The 21,724-nt window shown below is 39.9% G+C and overlaps 1 protein-coding gene across 2 annotated transcripts in view; it reads right to left on the bottom strand.

Annotated features, from left to right (window-relative positions):
- The window catches only part of Slc35f1 (solute carrier family 35 member F1), a 384,770-nt gene that overhangs the window by 67,200 nt on the left and 295,846 nt on the right, over nt 1–21,724 (bottom strand). For both annotated transcript variants that reach the window (XM_032888242.1, XM_032888243.1), the window contains exon 3: nt 14,870–14,997. In XM_032888242.1, coding sequence (XP_032744133.1) covers nt 14,870–14,997 — 128 coding nt within the window. The remainder of the gene's footprint in view (nt 1–14,869; nt 14,998–21,724) is intronic.

The raw sequence follows: 21,724 nt of genomic DNA, 5'->3' as shown, positions 1-21,724 counted from the left end.
AGTACACTTTGATTGGCAAGATCTCAGAATGGAACTAAGTGAAGCCCTGCATTTATTTACCACATATCAGAATTTTTAGCTGGGCAATGAAGTGGCTTTAGTATTAAATAGCCCCAGTTCCCCCTCTCTCTTCCCCAGACTCTCTCACTCTCTTTCCTCCCACATATATATCCCAGAGATGCTCACTAAGCTTATATTTCCTTACTTAAATGAATGAAGCACTGGCTGAACATTCATTCTGTGTCTCTGTCTACTCATAATTTCCCTGTTCTTTTCTGTAGGTGGCAGTCGTGTCTGGAAGGAGGAGGTAGTCAATGGTTCCAGACCAATCTGCATAAAGGGGGCCTGGAGAAATCTAAGCCTGAGTTTTCCTTGTCTTCCCATTTATTCTAGTCCCCATTTCCAACATGTCAGGTTAGTCAAGTTGGCCTTTTGCTTTGAGGATTTAAATGAGAAACATTGTGATATAATTCTAGCTTAGAGACACGTTTTGGTTGCCATACATTTAAATAGCATGCACACCTAAGGAAGCAAGTGGAGCTGTTACACACAGTCTGAAATAATTTCCCACTCATGAAAAATATTCTTATTTACTTTCTGATGTGTTTAAAAAAAGTATGAATTGTTGACCAAAATCTGATTTAAAATATTGTTTCAAGAACATGCCCACTGCAGTCAGGCAGTTCCCTTGTACTCCTGGTGTGTTCTTTATTTTGTGTGCCAAGCAATAGGATTCCAGAGCTTAAAGGGAGTTTAGAATCTGGTGCTAGGTAAGCATGACTTAAGTAGACCAGGCCCGGACAATTCCCCACGATGTCTTCTCTTCAGAAACAAGATTGTACTGGAAGGTTTTGCTCATATAAGAACCATTTCTTGTTCATCTCCAGGAGCTTCCCCTGCCCCCATCCACTGGCAAATGGCTTCATTAATCTAAAATAGTTAATCATGCCAAAGCTAGTCAGAGGTGGTTCTCCTTTCTTCTGGACTTCAAGCAGGTTATTTTTTTGATCACTTTGCACATAGCTATGTAATCCATCACTTTCTTTAAAATTTCAGCCAAAGAATAGAATAAAAGAATAGGACTGCTGAAAATAATGCATGTCTTTCCCCCTTAAGTTGGATTGATGGAAAGAACACAGGTAGTAGAAATAATCTAAGCAAAATGAACAGCTGTTTATTATGCAACTTCTGGCATATTCAATTCTAAAGACTCCTGAGACTGCTGGGAGACCCGTGCAGGCTCTATGGGACTGATTGCAGAAAGGACAAAGGAACTGCACTTCAGAGGGGCTAAGGACTGCATTTAGGAGCTGGGGGCAGGATATGAACAGTAGAGTGGATTATTGGTGGCTGCATTATTTTATCCTTGGGGCTAGTGGAGGTGTATTAAATAAAATGGGGGTGGTTAGACTCTCTAGTTTAGGTAGGCAAACAGGGAGAGGAAGCAAGGACTAGATAGATAGATAGATAGATAGATAGATAGATAGATAGATAGATAGATAGATAGATACATAGATACATAGATACATAGATAGATAAATATATAGATAGATACATAGATACATAGATAGATAGATGGATAGATGAGAGATAGATGAGAAAGGGGGTGGAGAACAAGCATACAAGGGCATCTTACTTATTCATAATCTGCCTCTGTGCACCACTGGAGCCAAAAATCACCATTGGCCTGTTTTATTGTCAGACTCGTGTTGTCAATAAATCCTACTCAAATGTCACCTCTGGAGTTCTCCCTGTCTTTCATAGAGTCAGTCACTCCTCCTTAATCCCAGGGCATTTTGTGGGTAGCTCTTTTACATGAATTTATGATACACATTGTCTTCCAGTAAAATATAGACATATTTGTTAAAAGTTAGATTGTGTATTACTGAGAAATGCACCCCTAAAATTGAGTCATGAGGAAAAAAGATTGAATCCTTTATGGAACAGAGGCTGGTCAGCTTTGAAAACACAAAGCCACCCCTGTCCCCTTTGGCTTTCTTTCTCAATGAAAGATATAGAAAGTCAGGTTCCATAGAGACAGGAGAGATTCTAATCCTGTACTTCTCTTGTCAACATATGGAGAAATGACATTGCCAAGTATGTGAGAGTTTCCTTCAGAACATGGAAGGTCGCCACTTCCTCCCTCCAGAGAGCTAGTGGAACTTACAGTGGCTTGAATAGAAATGGCTCTTCATAAGCTCATAGATTTGAATGCTTGGTCACCAGGGAGTGGCACTATTAGGAGGTGTGGCCTTGTTGAAGTAGGTGTGACCTTATTAGAGGAAGTGTGTCTCACTGAGGGGCAAAGGGGGTCCTTCGGGTTCTCTGAATCCTAAATCAGGCTCAGTGTCTTTATCCCTTTCTGCTGCCCGTCAATCCAGATGCAGAACTCAGGGGCTCTGTCTGCTTGCAAGCCGCCATGCTTCCCGTCATGACCGTACCATTAAACCTCTGAACCAGTAAGCTAGTCCCAACTGAAAGTCTCCTTTATAAGAGTTGCTGTGGGGATGTATCTCTTCACAGCAATGAAAACCCCAAATAACCCCCTGGCAGAGTGTCAGAATCAAAATTGAGCAGAATCTCTTCACTCGGTGAAGTAAGGACATGATCAGAACTGGCAAGCTGCCTCAAAGTGGATACAAGCCACCAACATGAAATCATGAAGGCCACGATGTCTGGAGACACACGTGCCACCTCCCACGTGAATATGGAGGTTGGGACTATAAGAAGCTTGTCCAAAAGCAACTGAACTGTCCAAAGAGAGTTTTTTTTAACATGAGAGCAGATTGGTTGGTTTTGCACTGGTTCAGTCTTTTTATTCCAGTCACTGATACTTGTCCTAGTAGCAATGGTTTGGGGGAATGATTGGCCATCAAGAGATCAATTTCAGGAGGAACACTCCTCCATTGTTGGTGGGGTTGCAGACTGGTACAACCATTCTGGAAATCAGTCTGGAGGTTTCTCAGAAAATTGGACATTGAACTGCCTGAGGATCCAGCTATACCTCTCTTGGGCATATACCCAAAAGATGCCCCAACATATAAAAAAGACACGTGCTCCACTATGTTCATCGCAGCCTTATTTATAATAGCCAGAAGCTGGAAAGAACCCAGATGCCCTTCAACAGAGGAATGGATACAGAAAATGTGGTACATCTACACAATGGAATATTACTCAGCTATCAAAAACAACGACTTTATGAAATTCGTAGGCAAATGGTTGGAACTGGAAAATATCATCCTGAGTGAGCTAGCCCAATCACAGAAAGACATACATGGTATGCACTCATTGATAAGTGGCTATTAGCCCAAATGCTTGAATTACCCTAGATGCCTAGAACAAATGAAACTCAAGATGGATGATCAAAATGGAATGCTTCACTCCTTCTTTAAAGGGGAACAAGAATATGGCAGGGAAAGAGAGGCAAAGATTAAAACAGAGACTGAAGGACACCCATTCAGAGCCTAACATGTGGCCCATATATATACAGCCACCCAATTAGACAAGATGGATGAAGCAAAGAAGTGCAGAAGTGTAGATTTTGAGAGACACAGCCAGAATACAGCAAATACAGAATGCCAGCAGCAAACCACTGAACTGAGAATAGGACCCCTTGAAGGAATCAGAGAAAGAACTGGAAGAGCTTGAAGGGGCTCAGACCCCATATGTACAACAATGCCAAGCCTAGAGCTTCCAGGGACTAAGTCACCTAAAGACTATACATTGACCCTGGACTCTGCTCATAGGTAGCAAAATGAATATCCTAGTAAGAGCACCAGTGGAAGGGGAAGCCCTGGGTCCCACAAGACTGAACTCCCAGTGAACTAGATTGTTGGGGAGAGGGCGGCAATGGGGGAAGGGTGGGGAGGGGAACACCCATAAGGAAGGGGAGGGGGGAGGGGGATGTTTGCCCGGAAACCGGGAAAGGGAATAACACTCGAAATGTATATAACAAATATTCAAGTTAATAAAAAAAAAAGAGATCAATTTCAGTATATAGTAGACAATTTGAACATTTAAGTGTAGTACAAATGAATCTGCCTCCATACAATGCTTTCAACATGTGGATTTCTAGAACTCTGGAATGTTTAAGCCTCACGTGTACATCCTGAGAGATTAGAACATCTGAGACATGACTAGCGTCTCATTACTGTATTTGAGTGAAGTGAGTGGATTTACAGATACTAAAACCAAGAGTGGTCATTCACACTGCCTTTCTCAATAGCTGGGAATGTAACCTTCCTTCTCTAAGTTGCTTAGTGAAAGAGCTAAGGGGTTTGATACATTGTAGCATCTATTATGTCTGTGATGCCATGAGTACAATGAAAAGAAATACATTTCTGCACTCATTCAAACAGTGGGAATTTGTTTAGTGCTTATTGTGTATGAGGTGGGCACATCCCATTTTCAAAGACCTTATGGACTCAAAAGGAAGAGGAAATGTGTACATGAACGACTATCATGTAAAATAGAAAGGGAGTATTGCCATAAAAATAGAGATGATAAAGGAATGGATAGATTCTGGACTGGATCAAATGCACTGGCAGTTACAGAGTTAATGGGAAAGGAGGGAGAGTGCAGTTCCTATTGCCTCCCATGGCTTTACTGATCCCTGTCACCTCCTGTGTTATCTGGACTATTACCCTAGCAACCATAGTCAGTGAATACATAAGCTCCCTTCCGTAGCTTGGACTGGATCGTCTTGTGGACTTCTTCTGGTGGATGAGGTTATAAAGCAATTAAAAGACCTGGCAAAGTATTAGGCTGAGGTACCACGTATTGAAGTTGCTGTAGTTTCTAACATCGGACCAGGACATTTCACCTAGGAAATCTGAAAGATCTAGAACATCCCTTTGAGGTTAAAAGCTTTTCCATTAGATATATTGAAAAATCTTTCTTGGACAATTGTTAAATGTCTACAAACCTCAATTAAGGATTTGTAGAAACATCAGGATTAACAAGAAGTTACAGTATTAGAAGCTGACTTCTTAATTATAAACTCAATCCCATATGTCCAGAGTCAAATGTATATAGGTGTGCTTTTTCTGGGTTCCAGAAAGATAGACACTCAAGTTAGCCTCAGGTAAAAAGAGCAGTGCCTTTCTCTCCTGTATAGCTGTAGTTCTACTGACTATCTCGGATTCTTTGTTGCTGTAGCTGTCTATCAACCCATGCCAGGACTCATGTCTGATTAGTAGTTGCATCCTCTAGGTCGAGCCGGGGTGTTTTTAATCAGTGAATGGATATTTATTCCTGTGGCTTCAGCTTTAGCTTACAAAGAAGGTACAGCCTGACTGGCCTCTCCCTGTATCTGATGCTCTCTAATTCAATGCTCACTGAAAATTCAAAGTGTGGCCCCAGAATGCCTGAGGGCAAAGGAAAAGGATGAGGCTCTCATACCTGCTGCTCGCCTTGTGGAATTAATGTTCGGTTGGTACCACACCGCACCCCAGGGAGTTGCTTTTAGTTCTGTTGTGCTCATATTAGGAAGAAAAACAATCAGGGCTGAAGACGTTTCTAGATTTTTCTCTAAGCTGTGGAAGATGCTCCGTGAGAAGGTGGGGGTGGAGGCATTTGCATCAGAGATGCAGGCCTATGGGGAGGGTCAGTGCAAGCACTGGAAACGATTCTGACATGAGTTTATTCTAACTGCCAAGCTCTCAGGTTTGAAGAGACCCTGTCTTTGTATTACATGGCAGCGCTGGTTTAATCTGCTTGCTTTTTAGCAGCTGAAAAAGATGAATAATCTTTGGGCAAGAAGTTGTAAAGCCAGTATTTCTACTGCAATGGTTCATATAGCACCATTGTAAAAATAGCATAGCAGTTAAATGAACCCTAATGTCATTGCCAATCTGTCTCAAAGTCAAAACCACAACCTATTCATTCTTTACAAGGCAAGAGATAAAAACTCACAACTGTGTCTTTAGAATAAGAATCCTTATAAATCAGGCATGATGGTGTCACCCTCTCTCCTTTTCCTTTGAGTTAAAGGAAGCAGTGGGGTTCCTTCACTCTTGGTGTGTTCTTTTATCATAATTTTCCCACATGGAAAGTCTTTTGAAAAACTGCTGTTAACTTTGTCTTTCAATTATACTAGAAATGTTTAAAAAACATTCCCAAATGTTCCACATTATTGGTCATTAGAGAAACACAAATTAAAGTGCACCAGAACATTGCCGTATACCTTTTAGGATGGTAAAATTAAAAATGTAACACCAAATGTTGGGGCAGATAGAAGTTAGACTACTCCTGTGTTGGTGATGGAAATGTGTGGTGGTATAGCCGGCCCCTCTGGGAATTAATTTGATGGGTTCTAAATCCAAATAGGCACACACTGTATGGCCAAGCAGTAGAAGTTTTAAGCATTTAATCCTAGAAGAGTGAACATTTTGATGATACAAAGAAAACACTGGAATGTTTGTCATAGCTTCTGTTGTTCAGTTTTAAAAGCTGAAAACAACACAAATTTGCTTCATTTAAACAAACTGGTATGGAGGTTGATGTCATTATGCAGGTGAAGGCAGGTACAGGATAGAACGAGGCCTGTCATTGGAGGGAAGGATAAGCGGGAGAAAAGTTTTAGAGAGGAGGAGACCTGAGCGAGAGGGGAAGCAGCCCAGAGAATATGGAGGCGAATGTTAAGATTTCTCTCTGCACATATACAGGTTGTTATGACTATGCTTAAGGGATGGATGTGTACAGGATTTTGTGTGTCTAGATGAGCAAACTGTATCTTATCCAGGTGGGCAGTTTATATCCTTATCAATCGGTTGTAAGTTAATTGTGTGGACGTATTATACACTGAGCATTTAACATATAAATCTGGTTGTTGGGTCCCAGTCTGTTGAGTCATGACTTAACTGGGTTTTTGGGAGTGTGAGCGGAGTCCCTAATAGGAAGCTGTGCTAGGCTGTAGAATGCTTGGGGCTAGTGTGGCTCACGAGAGTAAATGTAGATTCCAGAAAAGTGAGAACCCCTAAGAGTAGCAGGGGCTCCAAGGGAGGAATAGCCACAAATTTTATGTATTTTCAAGTGTTCAAATCATCTTTATTTCAAACCAATGCTTGAAACCCACAAGTATTCAGGAACTATTTTGAGATAACTATGTGAACGGAATAGAAATAGTGTTCCTTGAACATTGCCTCTGTGCTTTTAGCCCCAAGTTTCTATATAGCTATAGAATTCTTATATAGAGTCATATCTATGTTCTATCCTTAACACACGTTATTAATACTCATAAACCTCTATAACAATGGGCATTTTCTCTGCTTTCCAATAGCCATCTTTCCTGTCTTCCTTGGACACTGTAGCACTCGGATATCTGCTTTTTGACTGTACCCAACATTACTATCAGTACAACCACAATTCACCTCCCTTTTCCCAGCCCATAATCTTCTGGATGGCAAGGCTCCTCCACGTCACTTTCCGTCACCTGCAGTAACTGGCACATTTTTTGGAGGCTTATCATTTCCCTTATTGATGGCCTGGACTGACACAGATATTGTATACTCAGTTGATATTTATAGAAACAAGGGGCAAATCATTATGCCTCTATGCTAGCTTCACAAATTTGTAATGACCAAGCAGAATTAAATTAGCAAGAGACAGTGTAGCCATGATTCCTGGAGCAAATGTCTTCTGCCCTGACTGATTTTGTTTGTTTGTTTTTTTAATTTAATGGGTTTATTTACTATGGATAACAAAAATCACTCTTTCCTTTCCAGGTTTTGGTCATGTTGGTTTTCCCTCATGCAAGAGAACACAAACCAAGATTGTGTATAACATACATTGACCTAAAAATCTGACGCTCAGTGAAGCAATGTTAGGAATTAATCATTACTGTTTCCCCACAAAGAAAAACTTGAAAAGAATTGGAGGGAAAAAACCCAGAAATCTTAAATGACCAATAATTGATTGCGACTTTTGAAAGACAAGCATAAAAAGAAAAGAAAAGAAAAAGAGACATCAAACACAGATCCACAGGAGAGACCTCCTTATTTCCCCTACAGCCATTTATAAACTTTGATTCTGGATTACCTTATGGTCTGGCAAGGAGCCAGTATTCTGCTTTTCCTGTGTATCCAAGCCTTCATAGATGTCCCAGAAGCCTCTAAATTTAGGTGGGAAACTGTTGGGGATTTCTGTTCCCCCAAATGCCAGAGAAGGATGCAATTTAATTAACCTCTTTAAAAATATTGACTATCCAGTATGTGATGGATTTCTACTAGGAACTAGAGCATCAAAGGTGAAAAAGAAATCCTGTTTGCGGTCAAAGATCTGGGGTTCAGTGAGTTAAATAGAGATATACAAATTAGCTTCTATTTAGGAAGGAAACTATGAAAATGGAGCAAGAAGAAAGCACTATAGGAGCATAGGGACCGCAGAATCCTTCCACAGTTGGCCTAGTAGAACCGTAGGAGCTAAATTAGATGTAAGGATATGGCAGCTGGTCCTCCTGCATCCACCTGTCTTGCTTGCAATATGTAACAGAGATATAATTGGGTGGGACTGTCCTACTAAAATTGTTAGTAGCAAGCTTACTAAGAAGCATTTTTCTATAGTAAACTGATGAAAGAAATCTCATTCCTTATTAGGTCAAGGAGTTGACATCTAATCCAATTTGTTCCAATATTCCAGTATTTCCTTGGCTACTGTTATGTTCCAAACAGAGTAGACTTGTAAGCTTTTTTTCATTGGCTATGCGCCCATGCTGTATTTATTTATCTGTTTATTTCTCTTTCATTGGTCAGGAGATAAGAAGCATACGGCTCTGATTTATGCTGGCAGTGATATATCTTATGACTACAACACAGGCCTGCAGTTGGACAAGCCAGAAGGGTCAGAAAAGGGAGAGATAGATGCTGTCATTTAGACATTTGACTGACTGCTGAAGACTGCCCTTTCTCTATGTAAGTGCTCTATGTAAGACCCAAGATACTTCTTTACCATTAAAGACAGGTTTTATTGCACTTTCAATTAATATATGATTTGAAAGCATCCTGAATGTAGAAAGGGTTTTAAAATGAGAAAGATATCAATAACTATAAGATGAAGAGAGAAATATATCCCAAATAATAAAAAAGACTTGGCTGAAGGTATTTAAAAACTGTTCTCTTCATCTATCTATCTATCTATCTATCTATCTATCTATCTATCTATCTATCTATCTATCTATCTATCTATCCATCCATCCATCCATCCATCCATCCATCCATCCATCCATCCATCCATCCATCCATCCATCTATCTATCTATCTATCTATCTATCTATCTATCTATCTATCTATCTACCTATCTATCTATATCTCCTCTCCCCCTTCCCACCTCCTCTGTCTGTGTAAGGTATGTTTAAAGAAGATTTTTATTTGAGGAACCTGCACTGGAAGACATACTTTTATTTTATTTCTAAGTGTTAAAGACTGGACAAAGAAAAGAGGTTGTTTCTAACTGAAGAAGTCAATGAAAAGTGGGACTCAAAAAAACTACTGTTTATACAGTGGCAACAGTTGTCACATTTGAAGAGAATGTTGCTAATGATTTTTGTTTCCATGATTTAAAAAAAAGTTATCATTGAAAATAGATAAAAGATTTTTGAAAAGGAATTTGTAATAAAGTACCTATTTCATAAAGCCTATTTTATTAATATCCACTATACATGAACATTGTAAGTGTAACTAGGATGTAACTAAAGGTTTTTCCATTTTTAAAGCCACGATGATCACTGTTGAAGGAAAGACAAGTGCTTAATTATTCTCCAGTTAGAGCTTGCAATTCTCTTGTGTGTTTTCTTAGTTTGCTGATATTAAAAAAATAAAAGCAGTTCAATGTCCAATTTTCTGACTTGGGCATATACCCAAAAGATGCCCCAACATATAAAAGAGACACGTGCTCCACTATGATCATCGCAGCCTTATTTATAATAGCCAGAAGCTGGAAAGAACCCAGATGCCCTTCAACAGAGGAATGGATACAGAAAATGTGGTACATCTACACAATGGAATATTACTCAGCTATCAAATCAACGACTTTATGAAATTCGTAGGCAAATGGTTGGAACTGGATAATATCATCCTGAGTGAGCTAGCCCAATCACAGAAAGACATACATGGTATCCACTCATTGATAAGTGGCTATTAGCCCAAATGCCTGAATTACCCTAGATGCCTAGAACAGATGAAACTCAAGACGGATGATCAAAATGTGAATGCTTCACTCCTTCTTTAAAAGGGGAACAAGAATACCCTTGGCAGGGAAGAGAGAGGCAAAGATTAAAACAGAGACTGAAGGGACACCCATTCAGAGCCTGCCCCACATGTGGCCCATACATATACAGCCATCCAATTAGACAAGATGGATGAAGCTAAGAAGTGCAAACCGACAGGAGCCGGATGTAGATCGCTCCTGAGAGACACAGCCAGAATACAGCAAATACAGAGGCGAATGCCAGCAGCAAACCACTGAACTGAGAATAGGACCCCTGTTGAAGGAATCAGAGAAAGAACTGGAAGAGCTTGAAGGGGCTCGAGACCCCATATGTACAACAATGCCAAGCAACCAGAGCTTCCAGGGACTAAGCCACTACCTAAAGACTATACATGGACTGACCCTGGACTCTGACCTCATAGGTAGCAGTGAATATCCTAGTAAGAGCACCAGTGGAAGGGGAAGCCCTGGGTCCTGCTAAGACTGAACCCCCAGTGAACTAGACTGTTGGGGGGAGGGCGGCAATGGGGGGTGGGTGGGGAGGGAAACACCCATAAGAAAGGGGAGGGGGGGGGGGATGTTTGCCTGGAAACCGGGGAAAGGAATAACACTCGAAATGTATATAACAAATATTCAAGTTAATAAAAAAAAATAAAAAAATAAAAGCAAAATGGAAATCTTATAACCATATTAGATGCATATATTTCTAAAGGCCAATTTATTCATTATTTATAAGTTATTCTAACAAGCCACAGTTCCTGTTTTAAAGATGTCTAAAATCTTACCAAGAACATAGGACGGGAGCATGTCAAAATATATTGTAACTCAAAGAAGTAGTGTATCCTGGGCATTGTGCATGGGGCATTCTGGAAATTTTTCTATAGAGGAAAAGGTAAGAAGGAAAATGTGTAAATAGGAAATTCAATTTCCAGATGCAGAAGCTCTTACACCTGGATAAAAGGAGAGTCCCCCCCCAAAAAAAAAACCACAAACAAACAAACAAACAAAGACGCCATGTAGATAATTTTATAAAGGACATGCTAAAGAATACATTCAGGAACTCTGAGTTTTCTCCATTTGGACATTAGCTTACAATGCCAGCCCAAAAGCCACGGGATTTTAAAGACTAAGTTAAGAGGGCGTGGTCAGGTCTTCTCTACTGGTTCACTTCCTGCTGTACTGTACACCTTCACTGTAATTCGTCTCACAAATGCTCTCAGAATGCAAAGTTGTGTGTGGACATGGTTTGGGCCCAGAGATCAGATACTTCAGACATTATTAATGCGTGCTTTGCAACCAGAACAACTTGAAGTTGATCTCCAGAATTCGAGTAAAAGACAGTGTTGAACAGAGTTGACATGAGTTTGTAATTGCAGGGCTGGAGAGGAAGAAACAAGTAGATCTCTTGGGCTTGCTGGTCAGTGAGCATAGCCTGAGCAAGTTTAGGTCAAAATAAAAGTAGGTAGCACCTGAGAAATGATACCCAAGGTGGTCATCAGACCTCCATATTCAGTGTGTCAATCTGTATGTGTTCACACACATGTGTCAAGAATAAATACAAACTGGACATCGTCCAGGAAAAATGTTAGCTACTTTTATTTTAAACTATCTACTATCATTTCCATATTTGTATCACCCAAATCTTATGTAAATGTTTAATTGCTGTTGCAAGAGTATGTAGAAATGAAGTCATTAAGAGGTAATTAGGCCACTGGTAAGATCAGAGACATTATCCAATGAGGGTTCCCCCCTCCTCTTACTCTTGTCCTTGTTTTCACTCATTGATAATTGACTTTCCCATATAATGAGTACAGTGATCCAATCATTCTGTACTCATTATACATTATCTATTTTCCATTATGCTATCATAGCAACCAAGGTAGACCAAGAAACTGTTTTTGAAATTCATATGAAAATTAGGACTGTGACTAAATAGGAAAGGGGACCAAGGTTTAGGTCACTCCTTATCCCAGTTGGTGATGTGCACACTGAGTTGGGTATTTGTGTATTTGTGTATTTGTGTATTTGTGTATTCACTTATGCCTTTGTAGCTCCAAGACAAACTAAAAGGAGGGCTGGCATCAAATCTCAGCGCATGCTCATTGGTGAAAAATATTTTGCTTTTGTCTTGGAATTCTAGGACAGCTGTGAAATCAATAATATTTCTGCACAAAGGAAAAATGAGGGTGAAACAAATGCAATCAAACTGATTGGAGTTGCAAGGCAACTGAGTATCCAGCAATTATAAAAACTAGATTAAGCTGGTATTTGTGTTCGTGTATATGCATGCATGTATGCATATGTATGAGGGGATGGGAGATTAAGAGACATAAGCAAAGTTTCTTTCTTCATACATAACATATTCTTCATACATTTTATCCATTTATGGAAAAAAACCATATCCCTTCATATTTAATAGTCAATGCATTTTAAAAAGCTAAAAGAAAAGATTATTAAGCAGCTTGCTTATTTAATCAAAGTCTATTAACATTCTAACAGAGTTAAGTTGTGATGAAATCAGATTTATTTTTATACTTATTAATAATTCTCCTGCTGACACAAGATTAGTTGGCAGCATTCAAATCCATGAATTATCTTTTTTGCATTGTAAATGATTATTTTGGTATATTTAGAACAAAGAGAAAAAGCTGTCCAATTATACCCAATTTGGGAAAAATTAATGACAGATAAATGGAGTTCAATTTTTAAATGATCTACCTCAAGACTCAGCTATACAAGTCAAGCATATACCCAAAGGACACTGCATCCTGCCTGGCACAAGGGCACTTGCTCAACTCTGCTCATTATATCTTTACCCATTATAGCCTGAAACTGAAAACAACCTAGATGTCCCTCAATAGAAGAACTGTTAAAGAAAATGTGGTAATCTATACAGTGAAGTATTACATAGTTGTTTTTTTTAAATGGCTTAATGAAATTCATAGACAAATGGAAAGAACTAGAAAAAAAATCATTCTGAGTGAGGTAACCCAGACCCAGAAAGATAAATATTCACTTATAAGTATTCACTTATAAGAAGATATTAGCTATCAAGTAAATGAAAATCAAGCTACAATCCACACAGAAAGAGGAGTTAGGTAAAGAGGAGGGCTCTACAGGAACACATAGATCTCCCTTGGAATGGCACATAGAATAGATTCTGCAGTGGACAGAAAGGATCAGGTGCAGGGGATGGAAAGAAGGAGAGAGATGACTGGAACTGGGTGGGGGGGGCATTTGGGTGAGGGGTGTGGAAACCTAGTGCAGTGGAAACTTTCTGAATTCCATGATGGGGACCTTCATGAGAATGTCTGGTAATGGAGAATCTGAACTGGCCACTTGTGCTAGGCAAGGCTTCCAGTCATGGAACTGTTCAGTGTTTTGGCTGAGGAGGTCCCATAAAGATCCCTAAATAACCCATGCTCGTGTTAGGACAGCAGGTTGTTCTTTGAAGACTGACAGTGGGACTTCATTGCCAAGGACATCCGTACAGAACATTGAAAATAGAGAGGTCCAACAGGTGCTGTCTTGGAGACTTCACTCCATGTTCTAGTTTCTCTGGTGTAGGAAGGCAGCCTGCAGGCTACAGAAAGAGAAACCTGGGCACCAAAACCACCTACAGACTCTAGTCTATTTCCCTTTCCAAGGGAGATCTCTGGGCCCCCTCTTTACCTAACACCACAGAAAACCTCCACCTACAATCTGTCCTGCCTGCATGCTGTGCTGAGTCATTGTTACACAGAACTTGTGAATGTGACCAATGTCTTGTTGAATCTGAGGCCCACCTCACAAAAGAGAGCTCATGCCCTTCATGGCCTAGATATCCAGGAACTGGAGACTGGATAGCCCAGAGACCTAAGGTAGAGCCAATCACAACGAAATAATTCATACTGATATTCTGCTATACTCATACATCTCTGCTCTGCCTAGTTATCATCAGAGAGGTTTCCTCTTGGAGTAGATGCAAGCAGATGCAGAGACCTACAGCCAGACATTATATAGAGAGAGTCCAAATTGGAGGTGTCCATTGGGCCCCTTTCCTCAGAATCCAGGGAAGCCCAAGGAAGGGGAGGTGACTGCAGAAGTCAGAGGGATCAATGACATTAGGAGAACTGACCCATTGCATCAATTAAGCAGGACTTGTATGGTTTCAATGAGTCGGAAAAGACAAACACAGAGCCTACGTGCGTCCAGATGCACACGGTTCCCTGAGTACATGTTATGGCTGTTAGCTTGGTGTTTTTGTGGGACTCCTAACAGTGAAAGCAAGAATATCTCTGAATCTTTAGCCTGTACTAGAGACTTCCTTCCTTCTATTGCTCTGTCCAATCTTGATATGAGTGTTTTCTTATTGTATGGACAAAGGCCTTGACTTATTATATCTCATTTTTGTACTGTTTGGCTGTTGTCACTTGGAGACTGCTCTTTTATTAAGAGGAGGAGTGGATCTGGAAAGAGAGAAGGTGGGAAAGAACTATGAGGAGTGGAAGGAGGGGAAACTGTGGATGGGATGTATTGTATGGGAGAAGAATCTATTTTCAAAATTTTCTAAAAATTTTTAAAATTAAAAAAAAAGAAAAGGGAACCACATTGTGTAGTATACAGATTTCTAAAGAAAAGAAACTCGAAGTGGGCTATCTAGAAAGTTGAGAAGAGTCTTCATTACCTGGACACTGGTCAGAGTCGTGTACTGGTAAGCCTTGACCACCAGATAATTGGCTTCCAAGTCTATGAATCCCAGGATCATATATTTCCACCATCTTCGTCGTAAAATTGCCAGGAGGTTTTCTTCTCCTGTACAAAGAAAAAAGATGGCTGAAGTTCTTGACATATAACAGAGTACATACTTAGAATTCTAAAATATTGTTGCATTGTGTATTTACATATGCATTTTTACCACATACTTACCCAATATTTTAGTGGGTTAATCTATCAAATACTTCTGTGCTTTACTTAAGAAATAGTCTTCATGGTCATTTTCAGGGCTCAAATTAGTTTTTACATTAGAGTAAGACTGGGTAGGCATTGTTTACAGCCATGTCAAAGAATAATTTGCGTCATGAGAAAAGTGAAAGAAAAACTATACGAGAAAGGTTGCATTGCACAAAGCCTCAAAGCATGATAAATTCTGAGAATCTGCTGAAACAAATACAGACAAAAAAGGCAACTGATTAGAAATAGTTTTGTGTGTGGCAGTGGGTCTGTAGTAAAACTCCAAATTGTATCCTGAAGACTCTTTGGCTCGACTATCCATGTGTAGTCTAGGGTTGTGTGAGTGATGTATGGAGAGAAGGCTTTAGGATGGAGAAGACTGCCACCAGACCCTTGTCTTGGTGCTGCCAACCATAATTAATTTCATCACCTCGTCTTATATTCAGAGCACCTGAGCAGACTTTAGACATCTTCACTCTTATTGTCATATCTATTCCAAGCTGAAATAAATCTTATTAATCAAAGCAGCCTGGTCATGACTACATACAGCTCTTTGTGTCCAATCCTGGAAGTCTTCACAGATGTTGTTGAGTACTCAGAAGCTCTGAGTGAATAATAAGGATATATGTAACAGAAAAATTATTTTAAAATATAGATGTTTCAAAGACATTTTCCTGTGCTGTAGGTTTAAGGGGATAAGAATCTAGATGCAGCTGAGCCAACCAGACTGTTAGCTGGGTCTCATCTGAAGGACTGAAGAGGAGGGGGCTTCTTAATGAACAAGCTCCCACTTTTGGCTGTTGGGAGATTCACCAAGGTGCTGCCTCAAAGCCACAGTGGTGAGTTTTCCTCAAGAAATGGAGAGGGAGAGTAGGTTCCTTATGACCTCACCCGCAAAGTGGCATTTCTACCCTATTCAATTCTCTAGAAACCTAAGTGCAGACTCACCTAAGGAAAATGAACTTATTAAATATGTAACTACCAGAAGCAAGGAGCATTGCAGACTCTTCTCTGGGCTGCTTGCCACTGGCTTAATCTATTACTGATGCTCAAGAGCCTTTGGGACAGGCTTGGAGATGTGAAGACCTCATTTTTTGAGTAGCCTTTCCAAATTCATAGTGACTCATGAACACTAAGCTTTCAGGTTATCAGAGGCTGCAAGAGTATAGTATATATAGAATGTGTAGAATATGTAGAATATATAGTACATATAGTACATATAGTATATATAGTACATATAGTATATACAGTACATATAGTGTACAGTATATATAGTAAATATAGTATATAGCATATATACTATATAGTGTGTATAGTATATAGCATATGATATGTATAATATCATACATATTGTATAGGTAGTATATATAGTGTATAATTATGGCTAGTTGACAACATAGAAGGGTACCTTGACCTTTGCCACTCTTCTCACAGTTGAAGCTGCTATCATCCTAAAGCTGTTTTAATGGGCTATATAATTTAACATATTACCTCTTATTTATTAAATTTTTATTTTATCTGTCTATCTATCTACCCCTGTTACTCACATATGTCTCTATCACACTTAACCTTCTGATATATAGTCGATTTAATGTTTTGAAATGACCGAAACAAAGAACGGAGACAAGTATGAAGTGCTGGCTAGCTATCTGAAGATGTCAAGAGGCAGCTGTGGGATGTGAATCACTCTCCTGATTTTGCAATTGAGTCTACAGCCGTAGGTTGCAATCCCAGGGTTAATCCATATAGCGGTCATATGTTTGATGCCCTTGCATAACACTTTCAGTTTCTTGTCTACACATTCTGTAAGCCCATACTTACGTCAAGATTTATTTTCTAACAAGTGACTCTCAATGTGACTGAATAGGACTATCATCTGTAGAGCTTAAAAACCAAAAATCAAAATCAAAAATCCAATGCCACGGAAATTTTAATTGGTGTTTGGCAAGCTAGGGGTGGTCACTGTACTAATATTAAAATCTAGCACTTACAGTTTATTAATGGCCATTCTTAGAGTGACTAGTGCTAAGAATATCAAAAACACACAGCTGGAGCATGAAGAAGCTTCTTTGAACCATAGAAGAGCCTGAATATTTGGCCCCAAGTACATTTTCTGTTGTCTGAATTTTTTTAGGTGTTGTTCCCTCTTTGTGGGTACTTGTGGTATTTTCAATGAGACTGCTCCCATAGGCTCATATATTTACATGCCAGATGATGAGATGTTGGGGAAGGATTAGGAGATGGGGCCTAATGTGTTCTATCCAGCAATAGAACAGTGAGTAGGGCAGAAGTTATGTCAGGGAGTGGCTTACTGCTGTGACAAGCCTGACCATTCTGCTTGTTGGTAGAATGTGGACTTTGGGACTTTGGACTAGAAGCAGCCTTAGTTAGTTGGCCTTACTCGTGGGAACATGAGAATATGAGCTGTGGGGTCGCAGATCAAGAGGTTTCAGAGAGGCAAATATTAGCAAATGGTCAAAAGACTGTTCTTATGATATTTTCTCAAAGAATGTGGCCTCTTTCTGCCCTCGTCCTAAAACGTTGCCAGAGACTAAGTTGAATGTTCGATTAGTGGTGCTGGAAGAGGTCTCAAGGCATCCTAGTGTTGACTGTGCACGTGGCTGTTAGGGATCACTCTTATGTGCATCTGTAATAAAAAACAAAGAACAAAAACTAAACGGGGCCAAAAGAAATACAAAATGCAGTTTGAGGAAAAAGAGCACCAGCAAATGTAGTCTTGGAAGCAAGTTCACTGAGCAAGAAGGTAAAGTAGAACAAAGAGGATGGATAAGACCACACCCTACAAAGCTTTCAACTCATGAAAAGGAATTAAATGAAATCTTAAGCAGCCACGTGACCATCAACAACAGGAAGCCGACACCAACGTAATTGAAATAAAGGACCTGTCCCCGTCCCGTTTAGCAGCAGACTTTGGCAGTGTTGGCCAGGTAGTCCTGGATTTAGAGTCAAAGATAAAGAATTAGAGAGGTTATAGAATCTTCCTCTTCAGCTAAAGGAAGCCTCTGAGCATGTGGCAGAGAAGTGATTCCGTGGAGGCAGAGCGAGGCCATTGCCTGAAGCTGTGAAGGTGAAGCCTGGATTGTTATATTGAGATGTTGGAAATGCCAGAGTTGTGGGATACCTGTCAAGGAAAGCTTCAGACCATGGGTGAACCCACCCAAGAGGGAGAGGTGTGCTGCTCTCAACAAAGCCGGAGTTGGAGATCCTAAGAGGACTTTGACATGTGGCACGAGAACACAGAGTTTGAAGTCTGCCCTGCTGCCTTTCGCGTTTGATTTGGTTCAGTATTCGTTCGCTATGCTTTCTTTCTTCCACTTTGGAATGGCATATTCTATGCTCTTGGATTTTGGAAGTCTGGAATTTGCTTTTCTATTTTACTGGGTTACAGTTAAGAAATTGCCTTGAGTCTCAGAAGAGACACGGGGCTTTTAAACCAGTCTTAGGATTGAAAGCTTCTGATGACTTCTGAAGTTGACATTTGAAACCATTAAAGACCGGATGAGACTTGTAGACCAAACAATCACCTGATTCCTGTAGCTTCCATTCAGAGGTGGCCATTGCTGTCTTAGCTCAACCATAGCCCATAATTCATTCTAATAAATCCCCTTTCTCTATATAGATAGATTCATTATAAGTTTTATATAAATTGCTACTCTAGAGAACCCTAAGTAATACACCCTCTGAAACTGTAAGCAAGTCTCTAAATCAATACTTTCCTTTATAATAATTGCCTTGGTCACAGTGTCTCTTCAGAGCAATGGAACACTAACTACTGTTCCTTCAGTCACCCAGTGATCCAGAACACACGTCTACCAGGAAGGCTGGTACCTTTCTGCTACTCACTGGGCTGGGACTCCCTGATATATGCTCTGTTAATAACTGTGTTCGAGCCACATACAGAACCTATCTTTTCTTATCTCCATTACTCATCGTGTTTTCACAATTTGAACGAATTGGGCTTTAGCTCCAGGACCCAACATTCCTTGACAAATAGACAATAAATAATATAGCAATCTCAGAAAGGATAAATAAGACCAAAACGGAGGTGGTTAAAATGTGTCTATTACAAACATTCTTATTCCTTCCACTGCAATAGTTTTCTAGTTAAGATGATGACATTGACGAAATTAATTCGGTGAGCATTGGACACATAATACACTGAATAGAGGCCATAAAATTGTTAATGGTGTATTTAACCTCAAAGCAGCTATTCTAAAGTCGCAGGTCGTTCTTCCCGCTATCTTACATGATGAACAATTGCCAGATTCAGAGCCTACAAGCCATATTTCAATACACATTACTAGAAAATGGGATTATAGTGATGTTACTTAGCCTGCTGACCGAGAATCCATCCAAGTCACTCATTATATGGGCTCAGGTTGCCTTGCTAGTCTGATGATAACAATTTAAAGGAAAGACACACAGTATAGAGGCTTCTATAGCGCTTCATTTGATGTTCTGCAAACATTCAACAGACTTGATAATTATCCAAGATGGACAGAAACTGCTTTAGTTTTGACTGATCAGAAGATGTAAGCCTTAAAAAAAGAACTCTTGAGAATTTATCTACCTGTCTCGCAGTGGTGTACAATAGACCATTGAGGGGAGGGGATGGGGGCTTATGAACAGGAAACCGGGAAGGGGAGTAACCTTCGAAATGTATGTAAAGAAATATATCTAGTAAAAAAAATTAAAAAACTTTAAATTAATGGCTATATATTCTTGCAGTCCCTGTGCTAAAGGTCCCTCCGAACCTCATGAAACAAGGCCATCCATGGGAATATAATACTCATAATTGATGAATGGGAGTACTTTAATATCTCCTCTGGATTCCATTCTTATGAGCTGTAAAGGGTAATAAAACATATGAGCAATGAACAGAATCTTCACCCACAGTTGGGTATTTAAATGTTATTTGTTATTGTTTTGTTATCTGTAGGATGGTACAAACAAAAATATTGGATGAGGCAGTGTTAATGCATTCTTTACCTCGATTTAACAAAAGTTAATGCTTTGTGGTGCTTGCTTCAGATCTCTTTGAGAAAGTTTACAGATAAAGTTGAAATCCACCCTCTCCTCAGACAGATTCCACTTCAAAGCAGTGACTGCATGGGGTTTTCTTAAATATTGTTGAGATTCGCGATGTTTTAAGAAGGTTCCACATACCAAACATTCAACCAGAGTCAGAAGGGAGGGGTAGTCTTCTAAAACTACTGTCTTTCAATGTTTTCAACTAGCTTAAATTTAGGACGAGCAGTGACAGCTTGGGACCGTATTCCTGAGCCTTTTCATTACCCTTTCTTTTAATGCGATGAAATATTATCTAGTCTTATATAAAATACTGAATACACATGAGATGCAGCCCAGCTAAACCACCAGACTTGGATTAAAAGTCTCTCTCTCTCTCTCTCTCTCTCTCTCTCTCTCTCTCTCTCTCTCTCTCTCTCTCACTCTCACACACACACACACACACACACACACACACACCTCACTCCTTGTGACGCTTGAAAAAAATTTTTTTCTGTCTAGCAAAAGCATCTGTGGTCTATCCCTCAAGTTGCTATCCTTATGAAAATACCATTTACAATCGGAAGTCCTGCTCACTAGCTAAAATCTTTAATGGTAGGTTTAACAGGGATGAGTTGGGGGTAAATGCTTTGATTTGAATTTATCCAGAGCAATCATAATGAAACTCCGTATTGATATAAATCTCTCACTTTTCCTGGGGTGAGCATGCTGAGAGGAAAATGTATTTGTCCTTTTTAATGACAAGACTATTTTCCCTTTATTCATCCCATTTTGTGAAAAGTGCCCCTATTTGCCTTCTGGAGCTATCTTGTAATTGGCTCTGATGTCTTTCGACATTAGGCAGATGAATCCGTCAGTTTTGTGAATTTTGTTTTGAACAAAGAGTTATGTAGCCGCTAATGACACATGATACAAGGGGAAGAGGCCACAGCTGTCTTGCCTTTGGATGTCTGCCACTTGATTCAAAGGACAACATGACAGGAGATACCAGCCTGAACTCTCGAGGGCTGACCTTGAGCTCTGCCACTTGAGCATCTGTCATGGTGGACACATAGGTTAGCCCCAGTGTGGGAAATTAACAGGACCAAGTGTCAGTGTGCCAGATGCCTGGTGACACTGTGAGCTGGCTGGACTGTTCTTCCTCTGCGTCCATCGACCATCCCTCCCACCTACCATCTCAGATAGCCACCAAGGCCACTTCTGTTAGCTGTCATTTCTTTTCCACTGAATACAATTGTCAGGGATGTTGCCAACAACACCATGTGTTCTTTCTCTTGTTTGCCCGATGCAAAGTCTGGGTTAAAAGCATGGAGTCAGAGACCTCTATGAAAACAGTGGCTGCCACTTACCAGACAATGTCACCTTGGGAAACCGTGCTCATTTATAAAATGGGGCAAATAGCACTTACTTGAAAATGTTTCTGTAAGGCTTAAGTGGGAGGAAATGCATATAAAGTATACAGTTTCCAGTAAACACCGGGTAAGTTATTAGCAGTAATGTGAAGAAGATATTTTGAGATCAGAAAACTGGAGTTAAAAGA

Source organism: Rattus rattus, chromosome 18, assembly GCF_011064425.1.
Source record: "Rattus rattus isolate New Zealand chromosome 18, Rrattus_CSIRO_v1, whole genome shotgun sequence".
Taxonomy (NCBI): domain Eukaryota; kingdom Metazoa; phylum Chordata; class Mammalia; order Rodentia; family Muridae; genus Rattus; species Rattus rattus.
Note: the sequence above shows the minus strand (reverse complement) of the source record. Positions and strands in the feature narration are given on the sequence as shown.